We start from the raw sequence: 12524 nt of genomic DNA, 5'->3' as shown, positions 1-12524 counted from the left end.
ATTACCATAAATGTTAAAATGTAATTGCATTTAAAAATTTTAGAATTCAGAATTAATGAAATTTAAAACATATTGAAAAAACAAACAAGACTTATTATCAAATCTGATCTTCACAGCCATTAGGACAAAGACAAGCTCAAGTTAATATCCATGTTCCTGATAGGTTGAAAACAAGGTGTAAGGGGTCAATTCCCTGTGCTACTGTACTTTCACTTCTGGGAGGTAAATATGTTGATAATGGAAAATGTAATATCATAATTATTAAGTATAACACCGTTAGCTTATTATTGCCCCAGTAAATCACTGCTTCCTGAGAAGATGTTCTTTATGGTCCTATACTTGGTTTAAGACAATCTCATTGTTTTGTAACACAGACAAATTATTCATATCGGTAAAAGAAAAAAATAGCTTTTAGTGATGAATCAGTACAGAAGTGGTCTGTACTTTTGCTTTTAAAATTAATTAAGGTAGTCCTGCAATGTTATGTACTAGTTATAGAAGAAATTTATTTAATGTCCTTTTAAGTTGTATCAGAAACAGCTGCAACGGTATTTTAAAGTTAAATACAGTGCATGGACATACATATAGTATTCTTCATTCATAATTTTTCACAATATTTTATAATTCAAATAAAACCACATTGTTTTCAAAAGGATATTCAAGGGTCATTTCTTGTCAAATTTAAACAATTTTTATTACTAATATATAAGAGGAATTGTCACATTTTCTATTGGGTATAATTTTGTTAAAACACATTTTTAGCTCACCTGTCCCGAAGGGACAAGTGAGCTTATGCCATCACTTGGCGTCCGTCGTCGTCTGTCGTCTGTCGTCGTAAACTATTTCAAGAATCTTCTCCTCTGAAACTACTGGGCCAAATACTTTCAAACTTTAACTGAATGTTCCTTAGGGTATCAAATTTATAAATTGTATCCGAAGTTTTGATCTATCAACAAACATGGTCGCCATTGCTAAAAATAGAACATAGGGGTCAAATGCAGTTTTTGGCTTATAACTCAAAAACCAAAGCATTTAGAGCAAATCTGACATGGGGTAATATTGTTTATCAGGTCAAGATCTATCTGCCCTGAAATTTTCAGATGAATCAGACAACCCGTTGTTGGGTTGCTGCCCCTGAATTGGTAATTTTAAGGAAATTTTGCTGTTTTTGGTTATTATCTTGAATATTATTATAGATAGAGATAAACTGTAAACAGCAATAATGTTCAGCAAAGTAAGATTTACAAATAAGTCAACATGACGGAAATGGTCAATTGACCCCTTTAGGAGTTATTGCCCTTTATAGTCAATTTTTAACCATTTTTCGTAAATCTTAGTAATCTTTTACAAAAATCTTCTCCTCTGAAACTACTGGGCCAAATACTTCCAAACTTTAACTGAATGTTTCTTAGGGTATCTAGTTTGTAAGTTGTATCAGAAGTTATGATCTATCAACAAACATGGTCGCCATTGCTAAAAATAGAACATAGGGGTCAAATACAGTTTTTGGCTTATAACTCAAAAACCAAAGCATTTAGAGCAAATCTGACATGGGGTAATAATTGTTTATCAGGTCAAGATCTATCTGCCCTGAAATTTTCAGATGAATCAGACAACCTGTTGTTGGGTTGCTGCCCCTGAATTGGTAATTTTAAGGAAATTTTGCTGTTTTTGTTTATTATCTTGAATATTATTATAGATAGAGATAAACTGTAAACAGGAATAATGTTCAGCAAAGTAAGATTTACAAATAAGTCAACATGACGGAAATGGTCAGTTGACCCCTTTAGAAGTTATTGCCCTTTATAGTCAATTTTTAACCATTTTTCGTAAATCTTAGTAATCTTTTACAAAAATCTTCTCCTCTGAAACTACTGGGCCAAATACTTCCAAACTTTAACTGAATGTTCCTTAGGGTATCTAGTTTGTAAATTGTATCCGAAGTTGTGATCTATCAACAAACATGGTCGCCATTGCTAAAAATAGAACATAGGGGTCAAATGCAGTTTTTGGCTTATAACTCAAAAACCAAAGCATTTAGAGCAAATCTGACATGGATAATATTGTTTATCAGGTCAAGATCTATCTGCCCTGAAATTTTCAGATGAATCAGACAACCCGTTGTTGGGTTGCTGCTCCTGAATTGATAATTTAAAGGAAATTTTGCTGTTTTTGTTTATTATCTTGAATATAATTATAGATAGAAATAAACTGTAAACAGCAATAATGTTCAGCAAAGTAAGATCTTCAATTAAGTCAAATTGACCAAAATTGTCAATTGACCACTTAAGGAGTTATTGCCCTTTAAAGACTTTTTTCACAATTTGTTCATCATGTTGACTTACTTTAAAAAATCTTCTCCTTTGAAACTGCTGTATCAATTTCAGCCAAACTTAGGCTAAATGAGTTTCAGAGTATCTAGTATAAATTTTATATTTTATTTCCTTGTATGTCAAGAAACATAGCTCCTATGGCTAAAATAGAACATAGGAGAAAATGATTATTTTTTTTGGCTTTTGAAGAAAATAGGACGATCCAAAAAACATTTAAATAAATTGAAAAGCCAAAATAATCATTGATGAGAGATTTAACCAAAAGAATTAAGGTGAGCGATTCAGGCTCTTGAGAGCCTCTTGTTATTTTTCTGACTATTTGAACACAAGATTTACTTTTTGTGTCTAAATTTGTTACATATTTCTACCAAATTAACATCTCTATAATTACCGGAAATCTATCTTTTAGCAGCATTTTGAACTGTAACTAATTACATTTACATGTACATGTATGACTTGCAGAATCCCTATTATTTCATTAACACCAATCTTTTGGCAATTCTTCGATATGTTGGAAATTTACATCATTGAGAAGTGATTAATAATATATTGTAACTGATAGCTAGAAAAATGCATGTTGTAGATCACTGTCTCTTGACCTAAATGTAACTACAGATTTTCCACCTTTTTATTTTAATTTTTACCACTTTCTTGTTCACTGGCTGTTTAATGGGAGATAACTCTAACTGATATAGGTAACTCGTTCTAGTTATTGTGTAAACTCAAAGTTTGGTTATCTATACTATTAAACGAGAAGACCTCATTTTGTGTGTCGCTTCTCTTCTTTCCACAATAAATTAATCAACACGCCTCTATATCCTATAGATACAGTGCATATTCGCATTTGTCATCCATTCATATGATTATTCAGATTGAGTTATTTTGGGAGAAAAACGAGAAAAAAGGCATCCAAATATTGTCTGTTATTGGACGAAAATTTAAGTCAGATTAGACTTCCGGTTTCCGTTTTTTTGTATACTTTGAACATACATATACTATGAATAAAGTGTATTTTCAAATTTATCTGCTATCATTTTCAAGTCTTCTATCCACGTGGTCACAGAGTTTATTAAATAGAGAGGGTCTGTATACTATATCAATGACCACCATGGATCGATTACTGAACTTAGAATTAAAAGTAAATACACTTTATTTATATAATAATGAATGTTCATAATATACAGATAAGGGCTAAAATTATTCAACTTTTGATACCTTTTCTGAAATTCTCCAGTCATTAAATCTTTTAAATATATAACTATAGTTCACCGTACGGCCTTCAAAAACGAGCAAAGCCCATACCGCATACTCAGCCCCGAAATGGCAATGTAAAACAATTCAAACGAGAAAATTAGCGGCCTTATTTATGTACAAAAATGAACAAAAAACAAATATGTAACACATAAACAAACGACAACCACTGAATTACAGGCTCCTTACTGAAATGTTCATAACATACTAAATGTATGTTCATATTGAAATTGATAGAAAACCAAAAATTGGGAACTTTGGAAATAAAGGTGGAGGGATAAAAAAAAAACATTTTTCTGTCCCCAATAACCTATGACTTGTGATACTTTTGCTGAAATTCTCCAGTCATTTAGTATTTTTCAAAATTCTTCCAACAACACTTTACATACTTTAAACTACGCTCTGAATGCCCGCGATTTCGCGGGTGTGTTCCAGGAACATTGAAATAAGATCTCAGTGGTTTAAAATTGACTTGCATATTTTTAGCTCACCTGGCCCTATAGGCCAAATGAGCTTTTCTCATCGCTTGGCATCAGTCGTCCTTTAACTTTTACAATAATCTTCTCCTTTGAAACTAATGGACCATTTTTAACCAAACTTGGCCAAAAACATCTTTTTGGTATCAAGTACAAAAAATGTGTCCAATGACTCAGCCCACCAACCAAGATTGCCACCATGGATAACTTCGGAAGGTAGGGGTAAAAAATAGATGTTGGCTTGTTTCTTTGGAAATCAATGCATTTAGATCAAATCTGACAAACGGTAAAATTGTTCATCAGGTCAATTTCTATCTGCACTGAAATTTTCAGACAAATCAGACAACCCATTGTTTGTAAATTTTTGTAATCTTTTAAAAAATCTTCTCAGAAACTACTGAGACAAAGTTAATCAAAATATGTGAAAGATTACACGAGTTGTCTCCCATTGAACATAACATTTAAAACTCTTATTTATGTACATGTATTATTTTGATATTAAAACATAAATAGGAACTTTAACAGTGAAAAAGAAAACCCAACGGTTTTCACAAACACAATTAATTTTACTTCAGACAAAATTGCTGAATATGTATCTTTCAGTCATACCTCAAAATGTATTTAGAACACAGTTGCACATTAGTCTATTTACTTTTTAGAGTTGACTGTCTGGTCATCAAATACTACAGTCATGAATTGATAAATGTAATGTTCAATGGGAGACAACTCATGTAATCTTCCACAAATATTTTATTGGCCATGATACTCAGATATAATTGGAAAGATTGAATAAATGAAGATATTGGATATATATTAATGAGATAGTTACTCTACAACAGAAATAATCAAAAGATATGAGTTTCAATGATTAGTACTGGTACCATTCCAAGACTTTTAAAGGCCTATTGAACTAAATTACCCAGTTTTATATGAATTTGGTTAAATATACTTACATGAAATTGCATCTATTTACTATAAAGTATGTTTGCTTTTACAACACTTTCTCATCACAGTCAAGGGACGACATCAAAAGATCGATGTAGGATGAAAAACTTAAATCAAATAGATTGGGGTTGGGGGGTCAACATTGCTGCAAGTTTTGTTAATCCAAAATAGATTTTACAGATATCCATATAGGTAAATCAATTTTTCTGAAATTAAGTGAAAGGGGGGGGGGGATCAGTGAAAAAAACTATGTGAATTAAGTTTTTTATCCTATATTGAACTTTTGATGTCGTTCCTAACTAGGTTATGAAAATTATTACACTCAGATGCCGATTGTTCATGTATTTAATCGGGGATAAATGTAACCATCATAGGGCAATATAAAGACCAAATTATTCTGGTTAATTTTATTCTTGCAACAATTTCAATATGCACAATCATGTGTTCGTGGCACAGCTGTTCATTAGTAGATATTTTTTTACAACCCTGTCACAGTAAGATCTTTATGAAGTTTGAGACCTCAAAAATTATTCAACTCAGTGAAATAAGTTATAGCATCAAAACAACATTCTTAGTTAACCTTTAAAACAGTTTCTATAGTGTCTAATTAAAGCAGAATAATTAGTGGTAATTAACTCCCTTGGGAACTTTCATACTGTGATATTTGTAATAAATATAAAACATTTTTCATTTACAGAGAAAAATAAGAAAATGTTATCCATTTATCCTATTGGGATTTCGATTTGATTACCTCATTACAAAGAACTATACTAAAAATGAACTTTATGTCTTTTTTGACAATTACGTGGTTGTCAGTCTGTCTTATGTCACACAAGTTTTCTCACGTCTTTCTGGAGTTTCTTCATTTACTCCAGGTAATTAAGTGCCAGCAGCAGCATAATACTGGGTATAAAAGTACTTGTAGTTGAAAAAGATTTAATGACTTTGTTTTGCATAAAGTGTTGTTGTAGCTATGCAAAGGGAGGCAACTGTACTTTTGTCTTATAACAACGATCACAATGTATTGACAGTATGTTAAGAATGCTAATCATGTGGGGATTGTTATAACATGAACTAATTCAATCAATTTATTTAAACCATATATATTTTAGTATATCAGAGAACTGTGTCTGTAAGTTTTTTTTTATCCCTCTGCTGCTAGGCAAAGATGGGATTTAGTGTTACCCTAGACCATTGGTCTGTCTGTCCGATTTTCCTTTCTGCACTTTTAACTTAAGTATTTCTCATTTAAATATTATGAAACTTGTTAAATTTGATGGTAGCGAGTCACCTACCAAACTAGAGTTGTTCCCCTTTATAACTTGGAAAATTGCAATTTTTTGTTTGTATCAGAAAAATTATTACACAAGAAATAAAAAGATGACAATGAAAATAACACACTGCTCAAAAATACATAAGATTAGAACAAAAAAGAAACTCAGTCTCTTTTAAAACCTAGGAATTACATCAAATGGTCTTTAGCTCTTGTAAAGTATTTTTACAGGAACTTAATGAATTAAAGCTATTCTTTAATAAGTTTTATCTACAATGTGTTCACAACATTTAATTTTAATGTTTGATTTCAGTTACCCGTACTATTAGTTCTGTACATTATGAATCAGAACTTTTTATTTTTCTGCTTATTTCAGTTACACTGTAGGTCAGGACATTATGAATCAGAACTTTTTATTTTCCTGCTTATTTCAGTTACACTGTAGGTCAGGACATTATGAATCAGAACTCTATATTTTCCTGTTTTATTTCAGTTACCCTGTACATGACAATGAACCAGAACTGTATTGTTTTGAAGATTTTATTCCCAGTGATGAGCCAGTCCAGTATTGTAATGTAGAATCCATGCACCTCACTGAAATGACCTGTCTGTCATGTATTAACAAGTAAGTCCACATATATATCATCCATACCTGTTCAGTTTTCTGTGGAGAAAACAGCAGCAAACTTGAGAACAAAAGTTAAGCAATAAAATTAAGTTTAAAACCCTTCTTAAAGTTCTTAAACAGTTGATCATACTTATGAATTGTAATATCTCCTTTTTCAAATACCAGAGAATATACCTAGATTTAGCCCACAGTTAAACAGTAACACCTTACATGGTATATTAAGGCAAGTATTCCCTGAGGTTATTCAGTAGAGACAAGAGGGTTATTCTTGTATTTTATGTGAGTCCATCAAAATATTCAAGAAGAAGCTGACATTTATATGATAAGTCTGCATAGTGCCAGAAAAAGTTATGTATGAACATTTTGGCTGATGATGCACATACATTTCTCTTCTTGTATTTGGATTGGACTTTTATTACATTGTAAATGGCAGAAAATGTTAGCGATAGCATAGAAACAATTTGCTTATAAATCTGATGTATGGAACCTCTTGGTCATCTTAACTCTATTTATGCTGTTAGGTGTTCTATCAACCCTGCTGCATTCTGATTTTTCCTGTCCTAAGTCAGTAGTTTGTTTGTTGCTGTATTTCATATTGTTTGTATACCCCACTTAGAGGCATTATATTTTTCCGGGCTGTGGGTCTGTTCATTCATTCGTTCATTCTTTCGTTTGTCCGTCCGCTTGTCCATCTGTCCTGCTTTAGGTTAAAGTTTTTGGTAAGGAAGATTTTGATGAAGTTTAAGGTCCAATCCACTTGAAACTTAGTACACATGTACCCTATGATATGATAATTTTAATGTCAAATTAGACTTTTCACCACAATTCCATGGTTCACTAAACATAGAAAATGAAAGTGCAAGTGGGGCATCCATGTACTATGGTTACATCTTTGTTTTTTTATTACTTTTTACATCAATCAGGCCTTTAGATTTCTTATTTGATTTGTTAAACATTCTTAATTTTGGGGCCTTTAGTTTACAAAGTTGTATGGGTTTTGCTCATTGTTGAAGTCCATACGATGACCTTCAATTGTTAACTTCTACACCATTTACTCTCTGGTGGTGAGTTGTCTCATTTGAAATCATACCACATCTTCCAATTTGTACATATACTATTATCTCTATGGTAATATAAACATGATAAATGACACCTTTCAGAGGATTTAGATCCTGTTGCAACTTTAATGAGAGTTGTGATCTGAATGAGGAAAATTAATGAACTAAAAATATCTTTTGATACAGAGAAAAGTTGATATTTTTATGTTGCTGACAATGTTTTCACTAAGGGGAACAGACTTTTTATTATTCTCATTGTTCTGAAAATAATCATTAGCAGGTAAAATTGCAGTTATTTTCTATATAAACTTTTCCTTACGTATGTAAAGAATTGTTATTAGAAATTGCAAAAATTATTCTATCCTGTACTATAACGGTTTTCATTGCTTCTGAATTGATGAGGATTTGAATTAGTAACAGGATTTCATTCATCGGGAGAAATAGATTTTCTGTTAAATCTCTGTTTTTATGACAGCACTAAGTTTGTTAATCAGTTTCATTCAGGTTTATCATTTGTAATATTCATGCAGCAACTTCTGAATTCTTCCGCGTATTGCCTACGAGGCCAGCCACAGAGGTCAGCTAGCGTGGGTGAAATATCCCAGTAGGACCAGGAAGCGTTTGATTAATTTATATACCTTATTTACTTGGTTTAATATTAAGGTTCCATCAAACGATAGCGATAAATAGAATTATTGATAAATTTAGGAAATAATGGTTAACTTTTATAGCATTTGATCCTAGAATACTTTAAGCTGATGATGTATTATGGACATATAGTTTTCTTAAGGAAATAGATGTGATGTATATACATTAATTAAATGTCTTCATGGTTCTTGGTTTGTTAGATAATATAGACAGAATAAAAAACTGAGTATATTAGTTTGTTTAATGCATGTTCCTTAATAAATTGTCTGAAAATTATCAAAAATTTGATGAAATATTTGAAATTAGGAGATAAAAAAATCAAATATCAATCTACTAAAAAACAAATTAAGTATAATATTATATAAAAGATATAGATTATTGTACGCTGAAACTTTATGTCTATTTTATTTATGTATTGACTTTACTTCAGTTCTCATAAAACCATATAACTACCTTGCCAATTGGAAATTCTACTTTAGTCTTCATTTATAGTACAGTGGTGTTTAGTAACATTTATGTTCCTTTGACTTTTGATAAAACATGAAACATTTATAAGTTTTATGTTTCTTAGTTGTTACAGGAATTGTATAAATATTCAGCAAAAATGGATATGCGGTAATTTTTTTCTGAAAAGTACTAAGGCAATGCTTAAAAATATCTTAAAGCAATGAGTTTTTTTAATGTAAAAAATGGGGAAAAAAACAAGCAAAAGACACAGCTTGTGATCTTGTTGAACTAGTACCATTTTTCATCTTGTTTGTTTAGACAGCTTACTCTTATTTGAGTTTAATTAAAAGTAGGTGTGTCCTAGAATGAAGGGATTGAGTGATCACGAAAAAATCAATGTTATCAAGATTTCCAAGACGGAAACAGTATTTGTCTTTTTAAGAAAACTTGTCATTAATATTCAATACAAGATCCTTCATTTCGTGTTTAATTATAACTACAAGACCTTTGAGTAGGGAGCGCCCATGTTCCAATTTGTTGATAAATAGACTAACAATTTTCATTTAGCAAGGAAATCCTGTTTCCATTACTGAATGACAACATCGCTAGTTTCCAGGAATGAAATTAATGTGCGTGAAATTAACGACTACTTTGGATATAGGTAAACATAACAACGGTACGAACAGATCACAAGGCTCTATAATTGAAGAGAAAATAGAAATCGTGATTATCGTTTCTGCAAAGAAGGAATGGCTACATCTTATTTATTTGCTGAGGCCAGAAATGTGCTGTCTTTTTGATTACAGCTTTTGGTAATTGGTTAGCTGACAACTTTTTGTATATATATAAGTTTTCATGACAGCTACAAGAATCGTTTTTATTACTATGATTTGAAAGGGATTGGAAATAAGTCGTTCTAATTACTAAAAAGGTTCAAGCAATTTGGCTACAAATAGCTAACATAGCAAAATCTGAATAACATCCATCTGCAGAAATCAACGGTTTATTCCATTTCTTATGGCATCTCTCTAAGGCAAAGTGGCACAGTACTAAGAATTGATTTTTTTATTTAAGTTATCACACAACTTTGACTTTGTAGCTCAAAATTTTGAATCCATTTACCCTTTGAGAAAGGTACATTTTGGTGAAAAAAAAGAGTGAGTTTGAAGTTTTGAAGTTGTGTGCCTACTATAATAGAATTGTTTGAAGAATTTTTCACATTTTTCAGGACCATGGGAATCTATTTTCCAACAAAATTTCCAACCTTTTATAATTGCAACTATATTGTAAACCATTGACATTGATTAGTAGCTCTGTGTAACCTGGACATCAGAGACTTTAACACATTTTGAATTATTTTAGCCACCATACAGATGCATTTGAAATTCTTAAAATATTGATAAGATTTGCCTATTGAAATAAATCATATAGATTGCTGATCCATCAAATTTTAGAATTTTGACCCAATCTTAAAAAAGCATTTTTAATCTGATCATCAAAGTATCTAAATAACAAATATGAATTCCTTTTTAATGACAACTGTTTTAATAGAAGACAAAGAGCATCTTAAGGTTGTAAATGATGTATAAGAAGTGACAGCGGTTTTGACGAATGAATCCTCGTGAGGTCAATGAAAGTCTCCCTGTTAGTGATGACATTTACAGATGTCATAGGAGCAGACTAATTGAGAAGTACAGTCAGAGTATAATTAACAGAGTAGTACTACCACCAGCTGTACAGATGTATTACATTTACAGATGTCATAGGAGCAGACTAATTGAGAAGTACAGCAAGAGTATAATTAACACAGTAGTACTACCACCAGCTGTGATGTATTGTAATACTGATAGATGTTCACTTTAATCTATACTATTGTCTATATTGACTCAGTCCTAAATTAAGTTGGATCAGAAGTAAATATAGTAGCATCTCTGTCTAAAATAGATATACTGATGAGGAATGATACTAATCTCATTGCGTTTATTCTTATCTGGGTTTTTTTTAGAAGTGCATTTCTAAGTGTCATGTCTAATATTTCTTTATCTTAGTTCCAATCAAATTCCCTACGTGACAACTTCTCATTGAAAGACTGCTGGAAGAAAAAGGAAATTGCAATGTTTGTTCACTGTAGTATGTGGTTATAAATTCTTCGTTTTGAAAGAGAAAACTATTAAAGGGTCATAGAAACTAAGCATTCTTGTGTTTATTTTGCTTTGTCATATTATTATGTAAAAACAAAAAACTTATAATATCAGAATTTATGGGTGTTGAACATGCAAAATGCAAAAAGAAAATCAAAAGATATATAGATTTCATATTTTTTAAAACCTCTACTTTACATGATATTAATATTGTATGCATGAATGTACTGAAATTAAGGAAAAATGTATATTAGGTTTGTCACATGTAGGTTGAACTGAAACAATTTGAAGAAAAAAAAACTCATTTGCTTTTGTAAAGTTTGATCTTCAAAATGGAAGAGTAAAATATGATATATGCTGCTTACACATGAAACATGTGGGATTATGATAGATATAAAATTAAACGATGCATGCCTTAGGCTTTTGAGTTCTATCATTATCTCAAGTATCTATATGAAAATAGAATTTGAGAAAGAAGTAGTGCAAAAGTTATGTAATTCTGTAGTTGTTCATCGACCGTACAAGACCCTCATGGTTTGTCAAGGTTGCTAAAAACCACCCTCATAGTCATTGCAGTTGTTTGTTGGTTATATGCATTTTTTTTTTAATTATTAGAATAGAGATTGGAAACAAAAATGTTTTGTTTAAAATCATGCCTCTTGATTTTTTTTTCTTTCTGAGTTAAATGACAAATACCAAAAAACAAATATAACAGACAATAAAAAAAGACAAACGCAAATTATAGACTCCTAATTTTGCTAAAATTGAGAATGGAAATGGGGGATATGTCAGAGACAACAACCCAACCAGAGAGCAGATAACAGCACCTGGTGTTGGCCCGCGCTGGCCCCTTAAAAAAATGAGTTCAGTGAAATTGAATGTTATACTAAAAAAAACATACAACACAAAGAAAGGCCAGAGGCTCCTTACTTGGGACAGGCGAAAAAATGCAGCAGGTTTAAACATGTTTTGTGAAATCTCAACCCTCCCCTATACCTCTACCTCAAATAGAATAAAGAACACACACAGCAATATGCACCGTGAGTAAAAGTACAATATGCTGCATGGGTTTTGCTCATTGTTGAAGTCTCATGTTGAGAGTTGTTTCATTGGTAATCAATCATATCAAATCATCTAATTTTTAGGAACTGAGCCCTCAAACCTCTATCTAATCTAGCAGAGTCATGTCACTGCACAAGATAGAACAATGGAAAAATCGTTTGAAATAGCTTGACTACTGGTGCAGATAAAGATGAACCTGAAAAAAAAATAGCTTGAAAGACAAAGATCAAAGTACCGATCTAAGAGTACTGGCAGTAACTGA

The 12524-nt window shown here is 31.4% G+C and overlaps 1 protein-coding gene across 8 annotated transcripts in view; it reads left to right on the top strand.

The window, feature by feature from the left end:
* Positions 1-12524, top strand: part of LOC139489139 (ankyrin repeat and fibronectin type-III domain-containing protein 1-like) — a 178194-nt gene that overhangs the window by 62611 nt on the left and 103059 nt on the right. For all 8 annotated transcript variants that reach the window (XM_071275284.1, XM_071275280.1, XM_071275278.1 and 5 more), the window contains exon 3: positions 6772-6903. In XM_071275284.1, coding sequence (XP_071131385.1) covers positions 6772-6903 — 132 coding nt within the window. The remainder of the gene's footprint in view (positions 1-6771; positions 6904-12524) is intronic.

Source organism: Mytilus edulis, chromosome 9 (genome assembly GCF_963676685.1).
Source record: "Mytilus edulis chromosome 9, xbMytEdul2.2, whole genome shotgun sequence".
Lineage (NCBI taxonomy): Eukaryota > Metazoa > Mollusca > Bivalvia > Mytilida > Mytilidae > Mytilus > Mytilus edulis.
This window is presented reverse-complemented; position numbering and strand designations above follow the sequence as displayed.